Source organism: Somniosus microcephalus, chromosome 9, assembly GCF_052327205.1.
Source record: "Somniosus microcephalus isolate GS21.2 chromosome 9, FLI_Smic_1.0, whole genome shotgun sequence".
Taxonomy (NCBI): domain Eukaryota; kingdom Metazoa; phylum Chordata; class Chondrichthyes; order Squaliformes; family Somniosidae; genus Somniosus; species Somniosus microcephalus.
In genome coordinates, this window is record NC_140995.1 from 124353363 (window position 1) to 124372491 (window position 19129).

General features: G+C 44.2%; 1 protein-coding gene across 1 annotated transcript in view; it reads right to left on the reverse strand.

Annotated features, from left to right (window-relative positions):
- The window catches only part of LOC147112659 (venom phosphodiesterase 2-like), a 210666-nt gene that overhangs the window by 125157 nt on the left and 66380 nt on the right, over positions 1-19129 (reverse strand). The window contains exons 3-5 of the mRNA XM_085997122.1: positions 5208-5333; positions 4264-4324; positions 318-415 (exon numbers count right to left, since the gene is read on the reverse strand). Of these exons, the coding sequence (XP_085853248.1) occupies positions 318-415; positions 4264-4324; positions 5208-5333 (285 nt within the window). The remainder of the gene's footprint in view (positions 1-317; positions 416-4263; positions 4325-5207; positions 5334-19129) is intronic.

The following is a 19129-nucleotide window of genomic DNA, read 5'->3' on the forward strand; positions in this document are numbered from 1 at the left end:
GGCACTGATGCACAATAACCATCATCTTAAAGAATGAAACACAACATCATTAAAATAGTTAATATTTTAAAGACATAATTTGTAGTTGGTTGCCAGGAAATTCTATGGTCTAATGGATGGTCAATATGCATTACCTAAGCAATAATGAATAGAATAGCTGATGTATGGCAAGGGTATTGAACATTTTGCATGATGCATGACTTTCACCAACAGTACAAATTGAAGCTACGAGGGAGAGAGGGAAACATTAACTACTGGAAGACACATATACAAGAGAATGGAATATAGTTGTTTTTCTCCCTTTTGATGATACTTACTCAGTTTGTCTATAACAGGCACATAACTCTTCCACTTCTGCAAATAATCAGGTCTGAAACCATCTAATGAAAACAAGATAACTGGAGGCCGAGTATACCTATAAAATCAGCATGTTGGAAGAAAATTCAGATTTAAATTGTTGCAACTTTTACACCAAAATAAGTGCTAAATGAATTCTATCATGCAAGTACCTTTGTTCTCTGGTGTTCTTATTTTAGTTTTACATAAGCAATACTACTCTTCCACATATCATAAAATATGAAAAATAAAGCAAAGTTGATTATCTAAGCTATGCATGTTGTTATATTTTGCATTCATATTCAAAAAATATTTCTAGCTTTCTCAATGAATGAATTAGTAAAATACATCACAGGGCATGGTATTGTCACACAAAGTTCACCCATCACCCCTGTGCTCACTGACCTACATTGGTTCCCGGTCCGGCAAGACATTCAAATCCCTCCATGGTCTCGCCCCCTCCCTATCTCTGTAACCTCCCTACAACCCTCCGAGAGCTCGGCGCTCCTCCAATTCTGGCTTCTTGCGCATCCCTGATTTTCATCACTCCACAATTGGCAGCTGTGCCTTCAGCTGCCTAGGCCCTGAGCTCTGGGATTCCCTCCCTAAACCCCTACTGCAGCATTTCAGGCATCAACACAATTCATAGGACAGAATGAGATCAGAGCTAAATGAGGCTCTGGTAATAGAGAGTGTTGGATGGTAATGATTACCTACTCTGAAAATACCAGAGGTCATAACTTCTATGCTTAAACTTGAATTGGATTTCTAATACAGGCATGAGCATAACCTCATCTACAATTTCTAAAGAGTATCTTGCACTATACATGCAGCCCAGGGAAATAACATCACATTGCCAACTATCCCAGACATCTGCAAATCCCACAAGGTAATGAAACTGGATTTGGGAAATTCAAAGTGGTCTGCTGGCTCTGGCACTTGATTCCCAAATGAAAGTTTGAACATTCAAATCCCAAGGTTGTAATTATTCCAATTTCACTTGTTTAAATTAGAAGTTTCTTAAATTCTTGCTTAAGCCACAAAACGCATCATTACACAAACATGAAGCAATCCAGATTGCAGGGGGGAAAAAAATCACCCAATTTACTATATTGATATTGTATCTCATGACAGCCAGTCAGAGTGGCATAGACTGCAATCATGGACAACAGTACTCCACCCTCATGACTGGGAGGGAGCAAGTACTGTAGTGAGAAACGGCCTGCAAGGAGTGGCAACATTCTTACAACTGTGTTATGTGGGATTTTTTTTTAAGATGAGAGAATAGTAAATGTTGGTTTGCAGAGGGATTTGAGTGTCCTTGTATACGAGTCACGAAAAGTTAATATGCAGGTACAGCAAGCAATTAGGAAGACAAATGGTATGTTAGCCTTTATTGCAAGGGAATTGGAGTACAAGAGTAAGGAAGTCTTGCTGTAATTATATAGGGCTTCGGTGAGACCACACCTGGAGTACTGTGTACAGTTTTGGTCCCCTTACCTAAGGAAGGATATACTTGCCATGGAGGGGATGCAACGAAGGTTCACTAGATTGATTCCAGGGAGGAGAGGGTTGTCCTATGAGGAGAGATTGGGTAGAATGGGCCTATATTCTCTGGAATTTAGAAGAATGAGAAGTGATCTCATTGAAACATATAAAATTCTTAGAGGGCTTGACATGGTAGATGCCGAGGGGCTATTTCCCAGGGCTGGAGAGTCTAGAACTAGGGGTCATAATCTCAGGATAAAGGGTCGTCCATTTAGGACTGAAATGAGGAAAAATTTCTATACTCAGAGGGTTGTGAATCTTTGGAATTCTCTACCCCAGGGGACTGTGGATGTTCAGTCGTTGAGAACATTCAAGACTGAGACTGATAGATTTTTGAACACTAAGGGAATCAAGGGATAGAGGGAGAGGGCGGGAAAGTGGAGTTGAGGTAGAAGATCAGTCATGATCTTATTAAATGGCAGAACAGGATTGAGGGGCCGAATGGCCTACTCCTGCTCCTATTTCTTATGTTCTTATGTTATTGAACTTCAAGAAACTACAACAGAAAGAAATGGGGGACAAAAATCAGTGTGTTATTCATCAGGTGTGGGAGCCCTGGCTGATGCTTCCCCTCACTAACCAAGCATCATTGAGGCCAAGTGAAAAGCTTTGACCCCGGCTGTGATCAGCTAATGACCAGGCCTTGAACCATTCCAATCTCCCCTCCTTAATTCTTGCTAGGTGATCCACAGTTCCCCAGCCAAGGTAGGTACGATAGCATAGTGGTTAGGTTACTGGACTAGTAATCCCGAGGCCTGGACTAAAGATCTGGAAACATGAGTTCAATCCCACCACGGCAGCTGGGGAATTTAAATTCAGTTACAGGAGACTTGGTTTATCCAGAGGTTGTATGTCCGGAAACCTCGATCTACCGGCAGAAATCAGGAGCCGTTCTGTTAGGTGGCTTTTTTTCTTCTCGTGGCTTTTTTTTCCAACAGTCAGACTTTGGAAAGTCTCTCTGAAGCTGTTGCTAAGCTACAGAGACGCTTCCAAGGTACGGGCCGACTGTTTGAAGCTGTTGCTAAGCAACAGTGTTTGTTGTCAGATACGGAGATGAAAATCTCCGTATGCTTCAACATTAACTTTGTATGTCCGGCAGTTTTGATAGATCGGCAACAGCTCGGTCCCGTCGGTGCTGGATATAACAAAGTTTCCTGTAATTAAATAAATCTGGAATAAAAATCTAGTATCAGTGATGGTGACCATGAAACTACCGGATTGTCGCAAAAACACATCTGGTTCACTAATGTCATTTAGGGAAGGAAATCTGCCGTCCTTACCTGGTGTGGCTCCAGCAATGTGGTTAACTCTTAACTGCCCTCTGAATGGCCTAGCAAGCCACTCAAGAAGGCGGCTCACCACCACCTTCTCAAGGGCAATTAGGGATGGGCAATAAATGCTGGCCTTGCCAACGATGCCAATGAATAGGCAAGAACAGTCCCAGAACCATGCATACTCATATTCCCTCTCTCTCTGGTAAAGCAGTTGCTTTCTCCATAGAGCCTTCCCTAATGGTCCAGCTAAGATCTTGAGCTCAGCACCTAAGCCTATGAAACAGGCCATCAGATTGCCCATGTACTGCCATAAAAGAGAGATCAAATAAAGCAGCAAAGATTACAAAAGAATTAAAAGAGCTTCTGATATTTGCAAACATTCCCATGGACAAAATATGGCATTCAGTCCCAGGAGATTAAGATGGGAGCTGTATAATGTACAATCTTTCTTTACACATCATTGCAATACATGCTCGTGTAATGGTTATGGTACTGGACAACCCAAAGATCCTGAATATAAGTCCCATTATGACAATTTGTAAAAATTAATTCAGTAAATCTGGTATTTATGGACAAGAACAAGAACTAGAAAAAAAAATGAGCATGTAAGCTGAGATATTTTTAAAAAGTAACAGGTTCACTAATGCCAGTCAAGATGGGAACCTGCCACCCCTACTAGGTCTTTTCTACACGTGACTCCAATCCCATGCTACCTGGTTGAGGTGGTCGAGCAAGCTACTCAGTTGTATAAGTAATCAATACAGCTGTCCAAGATGAAGCTCTTATCACCAGCTTTGCATGGCAACAAAGGATGTACAATAAATTTAGCCTCGCCAATGCCTTTTTTATGTGTTGTCAGGATAATGAACAAACAAACAAACAGTTTATTTTTCTTATCTTTATATCCAAGTAGCTACATGTTGTAAGCATATACGCACTAGGAATTTCTGAATTAATTAATTGAATTTAATTTATGATCCTTGCAGCCAGAGAGAATAAACTTTTGTCTGGGCTACAGTCAAACTCAAATCTTAGCAACACATTGCCCTACCCCCCCATGAACTGACCTACAGTATTTAATGTAGAGACATTATAGAAGTCCTACCCTTCTGGACACTGGGGTGTGTCAACATCTTCACAATCATCCTGCAGCCAGCTTTTTTCATCTATGGAAAAATAAAATGTTAACTTAAAAAAAAGCATTATTTTAAAAGAAAAGAATTCTATCACCATCAATACATTTCTAATAATGTGATTACTTTCAGACACTCATAACGCTGCTTTATTAAGGTCAACGACGATTGGCTCTAAACAATTTTGGTTTCATTATTGAAATGGAATCACTTAATTTTTACCATAACAATTAAACTTAATGTATATGTAATCACCAATACATGACTTGATGTTTTAGTTAAAGGTTAGCAAGAATACTCTTCTTATTTAGAGAAATATTTCAATTTTGACATTAATTTTGTTTGTCCCAATTTTGCCATCAAATATCACAATGCATCTATGGTCCTCTTACAGAGCACCGAAATACCACTCTGGATGTACCTGACTTCTACCCCTCCCATCTAATCTACTGCCAATTAACTCCCTACTACTGCTGAAACAGGAAGATACTGTGAGACTGTTTTAATGAAGGCGATAGCTCCAGTGGATCAATAAAATAGAATAGTTTTTGTGCAGACTTTAGAAAATAACTATGCCATGGAACTACTTAAGATGGAGTTCTGTAAGCATATTTATGGGAATGTCTGTCAAACAAATTATAATGTCTGAACAAAATATTGAGAATCTGATTAGAATCAGTTCAAAAGTGTGGCGTATTTGAACAACAATGACTGATAAATTACTAGCAATTTCTTGAGGAACATACAGATTTAACAATAGCTACAAACATCACTGAACTGACATGTCTTATTTGTAATATTTGAGAATCTTAAATACAGAGTATAGATATTTTATATTAACATGAACAGAAATTGCAGGAATGTTTGAGTTCAGTTTACTTCCTTTCTAAAGTCATGATATATGCAAGAACATCACCTTTACAGATACTGTTGTAGTTGGTGCAACAATCTTTATTCTGGATGCAGTCATCAGAGCATGAACAGACGTTTTCTGTTACGCGCCTCTCACCACAACGCAACTTCGTACATGTCCAGGAGTCAGCTAAAACAAATGGTCAACAAATTTAGAACATAGATTAATATGAACCTATTCCACAACTTACTCAGCCACAATTCATGAGAGAGGAGTAGGCCCTGGTGATGCAGCGAGTTGGGACACTGTCATTTTATCCAAGGTGCATGGATTTGATTCTAATCAGATTGACGGGAAGAAATTCTCCTCTACTGGCTCAATGGGTCTTTTCCGAGCTACCCGAGGCAAGGCAGGGTCGTGACCAGGTGGGGAAGGGGAAAGTGGATGTCACTGTAATTAACTCCAAAGTAGGGATGAAAACAAATTTCACCCAGGGCATCCAGTGGGGTGGATTTTTCTGCTTATTGAAGTGAGCCATACAACCATCCAGTGATTGCTGCTGGAAAGTGCAAATGTGTGTGGGCTTTGGCAGAGGACAGGGTGAGGCTTGGATACCATCAGAAAAGGAGGAAAGTAAATTGGGGGTAGGAGGGGGATAAACATCTCCTCTCTCTGAACAGTAAGGCTCCCACACCTGAAATGCATTTATACAACCCAAGTCCCAGTGGATGCAAAACATTTGGCACTTTTAGAGAGGCCATAGGATGGCTAGTTTGGGAAATAGAAACATTTGTATTGGTAGAGAAGGGATTGTTGTGTTCTGATGTTAGAGCATAGTGAGCTTTAATCTGCACCTTTCAATGCTATACCTGTCCAGGTTATGCCTGATACAGACACTGGTGATGGGAAAATTAATTTGCATCCAAAAACAGGCATGCAGGGAGTAATCCCTGCACCTGAATGGATAGGAGAGAAACGCACCCAATATTGGGTCTCGGGCCTCATTATCAACAAGCCGGCACGTTGCAGACACCTAATACGTGTCCCCACACAGCTCGCCAGTGAAGAGGTCGGAAAGATCAGGCCACGGCACTGCCGGCAATGGCCCTCAGGTAAGTCCTTAAGGGGCCCTGAGAGAGGGTAGCGGTGGCCGGGATTGGGGAAATTGCGACCGGAGGCGGAGGGTTGGGGGGGGGCGGGGGGTGTCAAGCGGTGGCCAGCTGTGGTTTGAACGAGGAGCCAGAAGGTGCAGGCCTGCTCCTCCTGGCTCCAAATTCAGATAAGTATTTTTAACAAACTTACTTTTTTGGCAGCACCTGTAGTGGTCCCTTTAAGGACTGCCCGTTAGGCCATATGTAAACCTGGTTTTCCTGAATGCAGCTGGCACTAGCTGCCTCAGGAGAAACCAATATTGCCTCAAACATGCGTTAGACCTCTTATTTGCATATGCAAAGGATCTAATGCCTGTTTCAGGCACTGGTCCTGGACACCGATTGTTCTGCCTGTACCAATGTGCGCAATAACGACTTGAAATGAGGAGTGCTTCCCCACCCGATCTCTGTAACCTCCTCCAGCCCTACAACCCTCAGGTATCTATACTCCTTCAATTTTGGATTTTCTTCGCTGCACCATTGGTGGCCCTGCCTTCAGCTGCCTAGGCCCTAAGCTTTGGAATTCCCTCCCTAAACCTCTCTGCCTCGCTTTCCTCCTTTAAGACGCTCCTTAAGCCCTACCTCTTTGACCAAGCCTCTGGTCACCTGTCCTAATATCTCCTTATGTAACTCGGTGTCAAAATCTGTTTGATAATCGCTCCTGAAAAGCATCTTGGGACGTTTTACTGCGAAAAAGGCGCTATATAAATGCAAGTTGCTGTTGAAGTTGAAGACTACTAATGCTCATGGGGAGGGAGAGGACAATACTAAAACTGTTCCACCACCAACACAGTCAGCTGAACTAAATGAGCTGTGGGAGTCTCAGATAGTACAGGAAAGTCCGGATTAAGATTTGGTCTGCACAGGGATGACTTGCCATCTTCCCTCATCCCTCCTCCTAATTATTAGTCCGAATCAGCCTTCTATAGTGTAGTTAAGCACTCCAATTCAGGAGGAATGTGCTACATATTGGTCAGAAAAGTGGTGGTCATCAGTATAAATGGGACAGACAACATTTAGTATTTCACAAAATAGCACCACAATTGCAAGGTTTCCCAAACATTTTTAGAATGCATTAAAAAATTGACAACACATGGACCTTTTTTCTAATTGCAATATCATGATGACACAATATGCTACAATCAACCATTTAATTTCATAGAGGAAAGTTCTCCATAAATACTCCCTGATCATCAGAAGTAATCAAACGGAACTCCCAGATATCCATTCATCGTACATCTCAACCCCTGCCTTATCTGCCAGGCACAGATCACTCTCTGTCCTTCCACCCCCACCCGATTTCCCCAGCAGCATAGGAACGACTGTGTGATGTACAGTACTTGTTTACATCAGTCCATGCTTATTTTTATCACCGACAAGATGATGCTTAAAGCCACTCATGGACACTTGGGCAAAAATAACCATTATGAGCTGGGAGCCATGAAATTAGTCGTTGATCACTGTATTCAGCAGTGTTATGTACTTTTCCTAAATTCTCCATATGTAATAGTGCCTCTGTGTACGATATTCCCACTTACTCTGCTTTTATTTGGCCACTGCAAAATAAACCCGATTCAAACTGCCTTTGATTTGCAGCTGGCCAAGAAACAGCATTGGAGAAGCAGATTTTTCACTTGTGGTAGCACTCAAGTAAACATTCGCACCATCCACACCATGGTTTCAACTCACTGCGATAGCAAATTCACTATAAAATGAATTAGTAGCTACCACAAGGCAAAGAAAAAACATTTAAAGTCAATCCCAGCTTGTTTTTCAGTTTCTAAAAGCCAATTAAATCCTCAAAACAGGAAACTTCTTTTCCCACAGAATCCGCTTTCCAAAACTGGATTGGTGCTCATAGAGAATGTACAGTTCCATTCCTTATTTATCTTGAAACCACAGACTTATTTTTTACATACAAACTGAAAGTCTGCATTTTACTGAAGATTTTCTGTGGCATTCCTACAAGGATGTGGCTGAAGGTTTCAGAATATCTGCCTTTTTACCCAATTAAAGGTTTTCTGTTATAATGTTCCTAATTTTAGCTTACAGTTTCAGCCCATGGCTTTCCCTTCAACATTCAGAACTCTCTGAAGGACTGAGCACGAACAACAACAATTTGCCTTTATATGGCGCCTTTAACATAGTAAAATGTCCCAAGGTGCTTCACAGGAGCACAATAGAAAAACACAAATTGACACTGAGCCAAAGGAGGTATTAGAACAGGTGACTAAAGGCTTGGTCAAAGAGGTAGGTTTTAAGGAATTTCTTAAAAGAAAGAGAGGTGGAGAAGTTTAGGGAGCAAATTCCAGAGCTTAGGGTCTAGATGGCTGGAGGCACCTCGATGGCTAATCCGACCCATGCAAAAACGGTCAGTTCATTTGTGACAGCACAGTACATTTTATGAGAGAATACAAACACACACAGAACTTTGGCTGTGGTAGGATTGTAACATGGCCATGATACTTAGAAATGAAAAAAATCTAGTCCAAGTCCAAATTAATTTATTCCAAAATAATACTCAATACACGTTTTACATATCTTACTAATGGTATGTGTTATGATAATATTTGGCACTGCACCGACACAGCCGGGTCAGCAGGTAAGACATTCCAAGGTCACCACTCTGAATAGCAGGAATAGGAGCACAGTATCTTGCATCCTGCAGCACCACAAAGCAGCCTAATTACAACTGCAGCGATACAACTTGTCAAGTATAAGACGACAGCTTCCAGTACAACTACCAAGATGACTACAGGCAATTTTGTTTAAAGTGTCGCAGCCCTAACATATACAAATATTTTTAAAAACCATTCTTATTTTTTCTCTCCATTCCCTTTTTTGTTCCCAAAAGGACAGGCAGATGAGCTGTCCCCAGATTTTTTCTAATGGCTCTCCATTACCACAAACTAGCACATGGCACATATGGAAGCTCAGCCCAAGATGAATCTTCTTCCAGCTTCCCTTCCCTTCTGTGGAAGCTTGCGACCACAGTTCTGTAACTCTCATTATGTGGGCAACTATAGCCACAAGCCCAAATTTTACCATTCCATAGCACAGTGCATCAGAGTTACCCATTGTTGTGAAACAAAAAAATGAGTTGTAGAAAAAAAAGAAAACCATATGGGTACAGTAGCACATACAACCTTCAAATCCCAATGAAATGTATTTACTTTTTTTGTAAAAAGAATTGCATTGCCTTTAATAGTTCATGCTGGCTGAACTGTTGATAATTTAACCATACCTTAAAGATGTTGCTGTACAGACATGCACAATCTGGCTATAGGCAAGTTTCTTCAAATTCAAGCAACAATTACCACAAAGATCATCACATTGACAAGCAGCATAGTTTTAATTTCATGACATTTATTTGTATTCCCTTCCATTACTGAACTAAAAAAGATTAAAATATAACAACATAAACCTTTAAGACCACTGGAAGATCTTGGGAATTGAGTGTTTCCCTGAGGTGACCAATTTTTAGTCTTCAGCTCAAACAATATGATGTAGTGGTTATGTTGCTACATTAGTAATCTGGAGACGCGAGTTCAAATCTCACCATGGCAGTTTGTGAATTTGAATTCAGTTTAAAGAAAGCTACAGGAAACTTTGTGATATCCGGCACCGACGGGACCGAGCTGTTGCCGTCCCATCAAAACTGCCGGACAAACCAGCGCTAATGTTAAAACATACAGAAGCTTTTGAGCTCCGTATCTAGCAACAAACCCTGTTGCTTAGCAACAGCTTCTAAACAGTCGGCCGTAGCTTGCAAGCGTCTCTGTAGCTAAGCAACAGCTTTAGCTAGACCTTGCAGAGCCTGACTAGTGGGAAAAAAAAGCAACGAAAAGAAAAAAAAACTTACTGAACCAACTCCTGAATTTTGCCGGTGGCTCGAGCATTCCAGACAGTTAACCTCCGGATAAACCAAAGTTTCCTGTAGTATCAGTAATGATGCCCTTGAAGCTATTGTCATAAAAACCCAACTGGTTCATTAATGTCCTTTAGGGAAGGAAATCTGCCATCCTTACCCAGCCTGGCCTATATGTGACTCCAGACCCACAGCAATGTGGTTGACTCTTTTAAATGGCGAGGCAAGCCACTCAGTTGTATCAAACGACTACAAAGAAGTATAATAAGAATAAAACGGACGGACCATTCGACTTCGACCTAGGCATCGGGCCTGTACCAAAGTTGGGGGAGCTATCCCAGCCTGACGTAGTCATACTCACAGAATCGTATCTCTTACTCAACGTCCCAGACTCCTCCATCACCATCCCTGGTTATGTCCTGTCTACCGGCATGACAGACCCACCAGGGGTGGCAGCACAGTGGTATACAGTCAGGAAGGAGTGGCCCTGGGAGTCCTCAACATTGACTCCAAACCCCATGAAGTCTCTTGGCATCAGGTTAAACATGTGCAAGGAAACATTGTGCTGATTACCACCTACTGCCCTCCCTCAGCTGATGAATCAGTACTCCTCCATGTTGAACACCACTTGGAAGAAGCACTGAGGGTACAATGTGGGGGACTTCAATGTCCATCATGAAGAATGGCTCAGTTGTACAACCATTGACTGAGCTGGCCGAGTCCTGAAGGATGTAGCTGCCAGACTGTTCTTATGGCAGGTGGTGAATGAACCAACACAAGGAGAAAATCCACTTGACCTCGTCCTCACCAATCTACTTGTCGCAGATACATCTGTCCATGACAGTATTGGTAGCAGTGACCACCGCATAGTCCTTGTGGAGACAAAATCCTGTCTTCAGATTGAGGACACCCTCCATCGTGTTGTGTGGCACTACCACCGTGCTAAATGGGATAGATTCAGAACAGATCTAGCGGCTCAAAACTGGGCATTCATGAGGCACTGTGGGCCATCAGCAGCAGCAGAATTGTATTTCACCACAATCTGTAATCTCATGGCCCGGCATATGCCTCACTCTACCGTTACCATCAAGCCAGGCGACCAACCCAGGTTCAATGAGGACTGCAGAAGAGCATGCCAAGAGCAGCACCAGGCATACCTGAAAATGAGATGCCAACCTGGTAAGCTACAAAACAGGACTACACGCATGCTAAACAGCGGAAGCAGCATGCTATAGACAGAGTTAAGCGATCCCACAACCAATTGATCAGATCAAAGCTCTGAAGTCCTGTCCTATCCAGTCAATTATGGGTGGAGACTCCATGAACATCCCCATCCTCAATGATGTTGGCGCCCATCACGAGTAAAAAAGACAAGGCTGACACGTTCGCAACCATCTTCAGCCAGAAGTGCCGAGTAGATGATCCATCTCGACCTCATCCTGAGATCCCTACCATCACAGATGCCAGTCTTCAGCCAATTCGATTCACTCCATGTGATATCAAGAAATGGCTGAGTGCACTGGATACAGCAAAGGCTATGTACCCTGACAACATCCCGGTTGTAGTGCTGAAGAATCGTGCTTAAGAACTAGCCACACCTCTAGCCAAGCTGTTCCAGTACAGCTACAACACTGGCATCTACCTGAAGAGTGGAAAATTGCCCAGCTATGACCTACTCACAAAAAGCAGAACAAATCCAATCCGGTCAATTGCCGCCCCATCAGCCTACTCTCAATCATCAGCAAAGTGATGGAAGATGTCGTCAACAGTGCTATCAAGCAGCACTTACTCACCAACAACCTGCTCACCGATACTCAGTTTGGGTTCTACTAGGACCACTCGACTCCAGACTTCATTACAGCCTTGCACCAAACGTGGATGAAAGAGTTGAATTCCAGAGGCGAGGTGAGAGTGACTGCCTTTGAGATCAAGGCAGCATTTGTCTGAGTGTGGCACCAAGCCCTAGTAAAATTGAAGTTAAGGGCGATCAGGGGAAAGACTCTCCATTGGCTGGAGTCATACCTAGCACAAAGGAAGATGGTCGTGGTTGTTGGAGGCCAATCATCTCAGCCCCAGGACATCGCTGCAGGAGTTCCTCAGGGCAGTGTCCTAGGCCCAACCATCTTCAGCTGCTTCATCAATGACCTTCCTTCCATCATAAAGTCAGAAGTGAGAATGTTCGCTGATGACTGCAGTGTGTTCAGTTCCATTTGCAATTCCTCAGATAATGAAGCAGTCCATGCCCGTAGACAGCAAGACCTGGACAACATCCAGGCTTGGGCTGATAAGTGAAAAGCAATGCTTCCTTTCATTTTTTTTGGGTGCGCAGCCCGCGGCCCAGAGTTTCACACATGCGTGAAACTTAACTTTGAAAAAAGCGGTCGCGCAGCTTATAGGGAACGTTGGTGACAAGTAACATTTGTCATCAACTGCCAGGCAATGACTATCTCCAATAAGAGAGTGTCTAACCATCTCCCCTTGACATTCAATGGTATTACCATCATCGAATACCCCACCATCAACATCCTGGAGGTCACCATTGACCAGAAACTTAACTGGACCAGCCACCAATGTTCCCTCTTTTTTTTGGCCCACACGGCCCCTTTAATGGGCATTCAAAATTCCGCGCATGCACAATTTTGCTATTTAAAAGCCGGCCCTCTAGCTGCACGGGACCTGCAGAGCGCTGCACAGCCACGCACCTTGAAAGGAACATTGGCAGCCACATAAATACTGTGGCTACAAGAGCAGGTCAGAGGCTGGGTATTCTACAGCGAGTGACTCACCTCCTGACTCTTTCCATCACCTACAAGCTACAAGTCAGGGGTGTGATGGAATACTCTCCACTTTCCGAATGAGTGCAGCTCCAACAACATTCAAGAAGCTTGACACAGCACCTTCTTGACAAAGCGGTACAAGAGGGTGGTTCACCATTAAAAGGGCAACTAGGAATGAGCAAGTAGATAAAATCGCCAGGCCCAGATGAAATATATCTCAGGCTGTTAAGAGAAGCAAGGGAGGATATAGCAGAGGCTCTGACCATCATTTTCCAATCCTTTCTAGCTACAGGTGTGGTGCCAGAGGACTGGAGGACTGCTAACATTGTACCGTTGTTTAAAAGCGGAGAAAGTGATCGACCGAGTAATTTCAGAACAGTCAGCCAAATCTCGGTGGTGGACAAATTTTTGGAAAAAATTCTGAGAGACAGTATAAATCGTCATTTAGAAAGGCGCGGATTAATCAGGGACAGTCAGTGTGGGATTTGTTAAGTGAGGGTCGTGTCTGACTAACTTGATTGAATTTTTTGAGGAGGTAACAAGGAGGGTTGATGAGGGTAGCGCGTTTGGTGTAGCAAGGCTTTTGACAAGGTCCCACATGGCAGACTGGTCAGAAAAGTAAAAGCCCATGGGACCCAAGGGAAAGTGGCAAGCTGGATCCAAAATTGGCATGATTAAGAAGTTTGCAGATGATACAAAAATTGGCCGTCTGGTTGATAGTAAACCACTGGAAGATATCAATGGACTGGTCAGGTGGGCAGAAAAGTGGCAAATGGAATTCAATCCAGAGAAGTGTGAGGTAATGCATTTGGGGAGGGCTCACAAGGCAAGGGAATACACAATGGCCCAGAAATTCGGGTCGGGCGCTTCCCGCGGGTGTAAGCCCCCGATCTGCACTTAGCTTGCGCGCCGGCCGTTGAGCTGTAGGGCCCCGTGGGGTTCCGATCCGGGGCCTGGCCCAGCTGCCGGCACGCAGTGCTTGCGTATCCCAGGGGCGCAGTTAGTTTGATGCGTCCCCTGGGATCATGTGGGCCATGGGCAGCCAATCGGAGCAGGGAATGCTCCATTCATAAGATTGACAGGAAGAGCTGTCAAAACTTATAAATCCTACGGCCCCAAAATAGCACTAAATATTCAAATAAATTTTTTTTAAATCACATTTTTTAAATAAACTTATAAATTACATGAAATAACTATTTTAAACGATAATTTAAATTTTTGAAAAAAATAATTTTATATTCTAACGGGGCTAAAAATAAACTTACCTTGCTTTAAAGTATTTAAAAATAATAAAACCTGTGGAAAAAATGTTTTAATTTTAATTAATTCACCACTTACTGCAGGCTTACGATCCCAGGAAAACCTGCAAAAAAAACGTAAGTTTGATGCGCACGCGCAGCCTCTCCTGCGCACGCGTTCGACCTCTGAACCTCTTCGTTCAGAGGATCGGAAGTGCCGGTTTCCCGCGCATGCGCAGTGCATGCAGAAAATCGGCACTTCCATTCGGCCTACGGGTGAGTACCCCGTGCGTACTCACCCGTGGAGACCCGAATTTCTGGGCCAATAAATGGTAGGCTACTGAGAAGTGTAGAGGAACAGAGGGACCTTGGAGTGCATGTCCACAGGTCCCTGAAGGTAGCAGGACAGGTAGAGAAGGTGGTTAAGAAGGCATACGGGATACTTTCCTTTGTTAGCTGAGGCAAAGACTACAAGTGCAGGGAGGTTATGCTTGAACTGTATAAAACACTAGTTAGGCCACAGCTCGAGTGCTGCATACAGTTCTGGTCACCACATTACAGGAAAGATGTGAGAGAGGGTACAGAGGAGATTTACGAGAATGTTGCCAGGACTGGAGAATTTTAGGTATGAGGAAAGGTTGGCTAGGCTGGGGTTGTTTTCTTTGGAACAGAGAAGGCTGAGGGGAGATTTAATTGAGGTGTATAAAATTATGAGAGGCCTAGATAGAGTAGATAGGAAGGACCTATTTCCCTGAGCAGAGAGGTCAATAACCAGGGGGCATAGATTTAAAGTAAAGCAATTGGTAGAAGGATTAGAGGGGAGTTGAGGAGATTTTATTTCACCCAGAGGGTGGTGCGGGTCTGCAACTCACTGCCTGAAAGGGTGGTAGAGGCAGAAACCCTCGTCACCTTTAAAAAGTGCTTGGATATGCACCTGAAGTGCCTTAACCTGCAAGGCTACGGACCAAGAGCTGGAAAGTGAGATTAGGCTGGATAGCTCTTTTTCGGCCGGCACAGAGACAGAGACAATGGGCCAAATGGCCTCCTTCTGTGCAGTAAATTTCAATGAATTGCTAGCCTTGCCAGTGATGCCCACATTCCATAAAAAATATAAAAATTCTGAAATAAAATGTGAATATACAGTAGTAAAGCTAATCAAATGTGAAAACAACCTTCATAAATGGAATATTAACCCTGAAAACGTAAATATTCAAAACACACTTTTAAATACAACTTTATCAAACACTTGACTTCTGGTTGCCTGATTTCCATTATATCGTTAATGGCTCTAGGGCAAGACAAGATCTATTTGGTAACTTTCCTCCTCATTACGTAGGGTTAACTCCGAGCTGAAAGTGTCATTTCAGCATAAATTAACTTTGCATAATTAAATATTTAAGAAACATTAGGATATGAGTCCTAGCTGTACAAGGAGAATATTACCTGTGATTTGCAGCCAGTCAGAATGCGACGGCCGATTGATATTGTGGAGGCTTTGCTCTATTATCTTCAGAGGTCAGGGAGGAAATTCAGAGTTTTCTCTTCATGGAGGTTTGACCTATTTGTCTCCTTCAGATTAAATAAATTAGAGCGGGCCTACAATAGTACTAAAAATGTAATATGCTGGAAGTACACAGCACCTCAATCAGTACTTAAAAAATAAAAAGGTTAATGTTCTCATGAAGGTCTTATCTGAAATATTAACCTTTCTTCTCTTTCAGATGCTGAGGCATATGCTCTACATTCCTAGCACTTTCCGTTTTTCTTTTTAGCTGTACCACCTGACTCAGGCTGTCCAGTGGCAGTCTGGAGAAGATCGCAGCAGCATCAACAGCGGCAGACACAGGGCGACTAGTTATTCCTCACCATTTTTGGGGCACTGCCGCTCCGTTTCCACCGGTTGTGAGTCCGCAAAGTCTCTCCCAGAATCCTTCAGGTGTGATGGGTGTTTCCTGTTCCTGAAAGGGAGAACACCAGTTTGCAGCATTTTATCCTGGATAATGATGGCTGCATCACCTGGTTCACAATACTAAAATCAATATTATGTTTCGGTCTGCATGCTGTATTGAGCTTCAGTGATGAGATTGCTTTCTTGAAGAAAGATGCTTTTCTGGTCATTTGATGGTAACTTTTTTGAGCAATTATAGTGGAATCAAGTCTGCGAATCATGGTATAAATAAATTGGTTTGTGTGGGGGGTATAAATAAATTGGTTTGTGTGGGGGTATCAATTTTCCATGCTCATTATTTCTTACGAGTATGGCATTTTCTATCAGCATAATCCTTAGCAGCATAATCTTTGTTCAGTCTCATCATTTCGATTGGAACCTGTATGATAAACCCCTGTGATTCTCAATTTACGATGGAATAAAGTCGTTGCAGGTACTTGAGCTGTGGTGGAGGTGCAGCACAGTAGGAATGCCCGGTTGTTGCTGCCGGGATAAACAGTCCAGTTGAGCCACAGATAATCAGATAAATCTGACATACTGAGTGGTACCGTCATGTGTTCAACAGTTGTCACCTTGACAACTCAGGCATCTTTTAACTGTTTCTTCCACCTTGCTGTCTATGCCTGGGAACCACATTTTGGTTCTGAGGGGGCTTTGGTTTGAACATTGATGGACGAGAGGTAGCACATGATTCTGCAGCTCTGCTGGTATGTCTGTGCACTAGCCATGTAGAACGATACCATCCTTAGTGATGGATAACTTATGGAGAACCAGCCATAGTTGTCACTAGTCAGCTTTCAACTTGTGGTATTGATCCATGTGTAAACACTGTACATTCTATGCAGCTTGCTTCATATTGGCTTAAGTGTTTTCCTTGGGTGTTAGAATGTTGACCTACAAATTTAATGAATTCCCCAGCTCTCCAAATAATTACTTGTAGCAGCATTCAGATCTGAGTAGTCAGCATGATTTCAAGATGATCATTAATATTCATGTCATTAGACATGTTGCAACTAGCATTGGACTCTGGAAAAAAAACTCTACTGTTTCTTAGAGAATGTGAGGATGACAGGCTTGTGATTTGTAAACATCATTCACAGAAATGCTTAGTCTGAATGTCTTTCAGAAAGAAGAATTCAAAACACAAAAGAACAAACATATTGCCTTAAACCATTAATTCCTTTGCAGGTCAAAGCAATACTATTTGACGTGATAACATAAATCATCTTAATATTTCTCTAAGATTTGACTACAGTATCCCAATAAGGATCCCAGGGAATGCTACATTGTTTAGAACCTTATTTGGCTTAGCCCTCAATGTCTACAGCCAAAGAATTGTAACACATACTAACAAACTCCCTACCCTGTTCATTCATTTATAATGCCACACCAATGGCTGTAAGGCAGACAGGGCATCTTTGAGCAGCCATTTTAGGCTTAAGAAAGCACCTGGAATCTACCTTGGATCAGTTAGCTTTAACCAACTGTATGCTGATGGCTTCAAGCCCATTTCAGAAGTTGAGCACATAATCAGGGTAACATTTGAACATTGTCAGAAGTGCTACCTTTTGCATTAGTTAGTAAACAAAATAACTGACTGTTTTGGTTGACATTAAAGATCCCATGGAAGAGCAGGGAGAATTTCTGCTGTCCAGGCCATCATTCTTCTTTCAACTAGCACTAAAAAAAAACTGGTCATTTCCCTCATTACTGTTCACAAAACGGCAGCCACATTTACCTACATAATTCAATTTATGTGAAGTGCTTTAGTGTGGCGGTACCACCGGGTGTCCCTTACTTATAATGTACATAATTCACTTTAACTTAACTATGTATGTATATAACTTACCTGTTCGGACCGTTGCCCCTTTAAGAACGCACTGACGTCATGTCGCGCATCACGTGACTCACCCAGATGCGAGCCGGCCCAGCGCGGCCTTCCACTCCCGCGACGGTCGCCGGCACAACTCGGCCTCCCGCTCTCGCAACGCCGGCCCGGTTCGGCCTCCCGCTCTCGCGACGCCGGCCCGGTTCGGCCTCCCGCTCTCGCGACGCCGGCCCGGTTCGGCCTCCCGCTCTCGCGACGCCGGCCCGGTTCGGCCTCCCGCTCTCGCGACGCCGGCCCGGTTCGGCCTCCCGCTCTCGCGGCGCCGGCCCGGTTCGGCCTCCCGCTCTCGCGGCGCCGGCCCGGTTCGGCCTCCCGCTCTCGCGACGCCGGCCCGGTTCGGCCTCCCGCTCTCGCGACGCCGGCCGCCGGCCCGGTTCGGCCTCCCGCTCTCGCGACGCCGGCCCGGTTCGGCCTCCCGCTCTCGCGACGCCGGCCCGGTTCGGCCTCCCGCTCTCGCGACGCCGGCCCGGTTCGGCCTCCCGCTCTCGCGACTTCGGCCGCCGGCCCGGTTCGGCCTCCCGCTCTCGCGACTTCGGCCGCCGGCCCGGTTCGGCCTCCCGCTCTCGCGACTTCGGCCGCCGGCCCGGTTCGGCCTCCCGCTCTCGCGACTTCGGCCGCCGGCCCGGTTCGGCCTCCCGCTCTCGCGACTTCGGCCGCCGGCCCGGTTCGGCCTCCCGCTCTCGCGACTTCGGCCGCCGGCCCGGTTCGGCCTCCCGCTCTCGCGACTTCGGCCGCAACGGCCAGCCTCAGTGCCGGGTAAACGCGCCGATGTAGCGACGCGGGTCACGTGACCGCCCAAGCGCGGGCAAACGCGTCGACACCACGACGCAGGTCACGTGACCACCTAAGCGCGGGAAAACGTCATCACGCAATCTACGGGACTATGGACTCAGTCCTCGTGGCGTCCCCGCTGGGAAAAGACCTACTCCAAGGCTCTCCTGTATCGATCTCTATTGCTTGCTGTATTTCATCTGTTTCCTGCATTAAAGAACTTCTTGATTGTTCTCCTGAAGTCGAACTCGATTATTTAGTAGGCATTCGTCCAATACCTACTTAGGTGAACCCGAATACCTACAATTGGTGACCCATCGACGTGAGTACGGGAGCTCACCTAT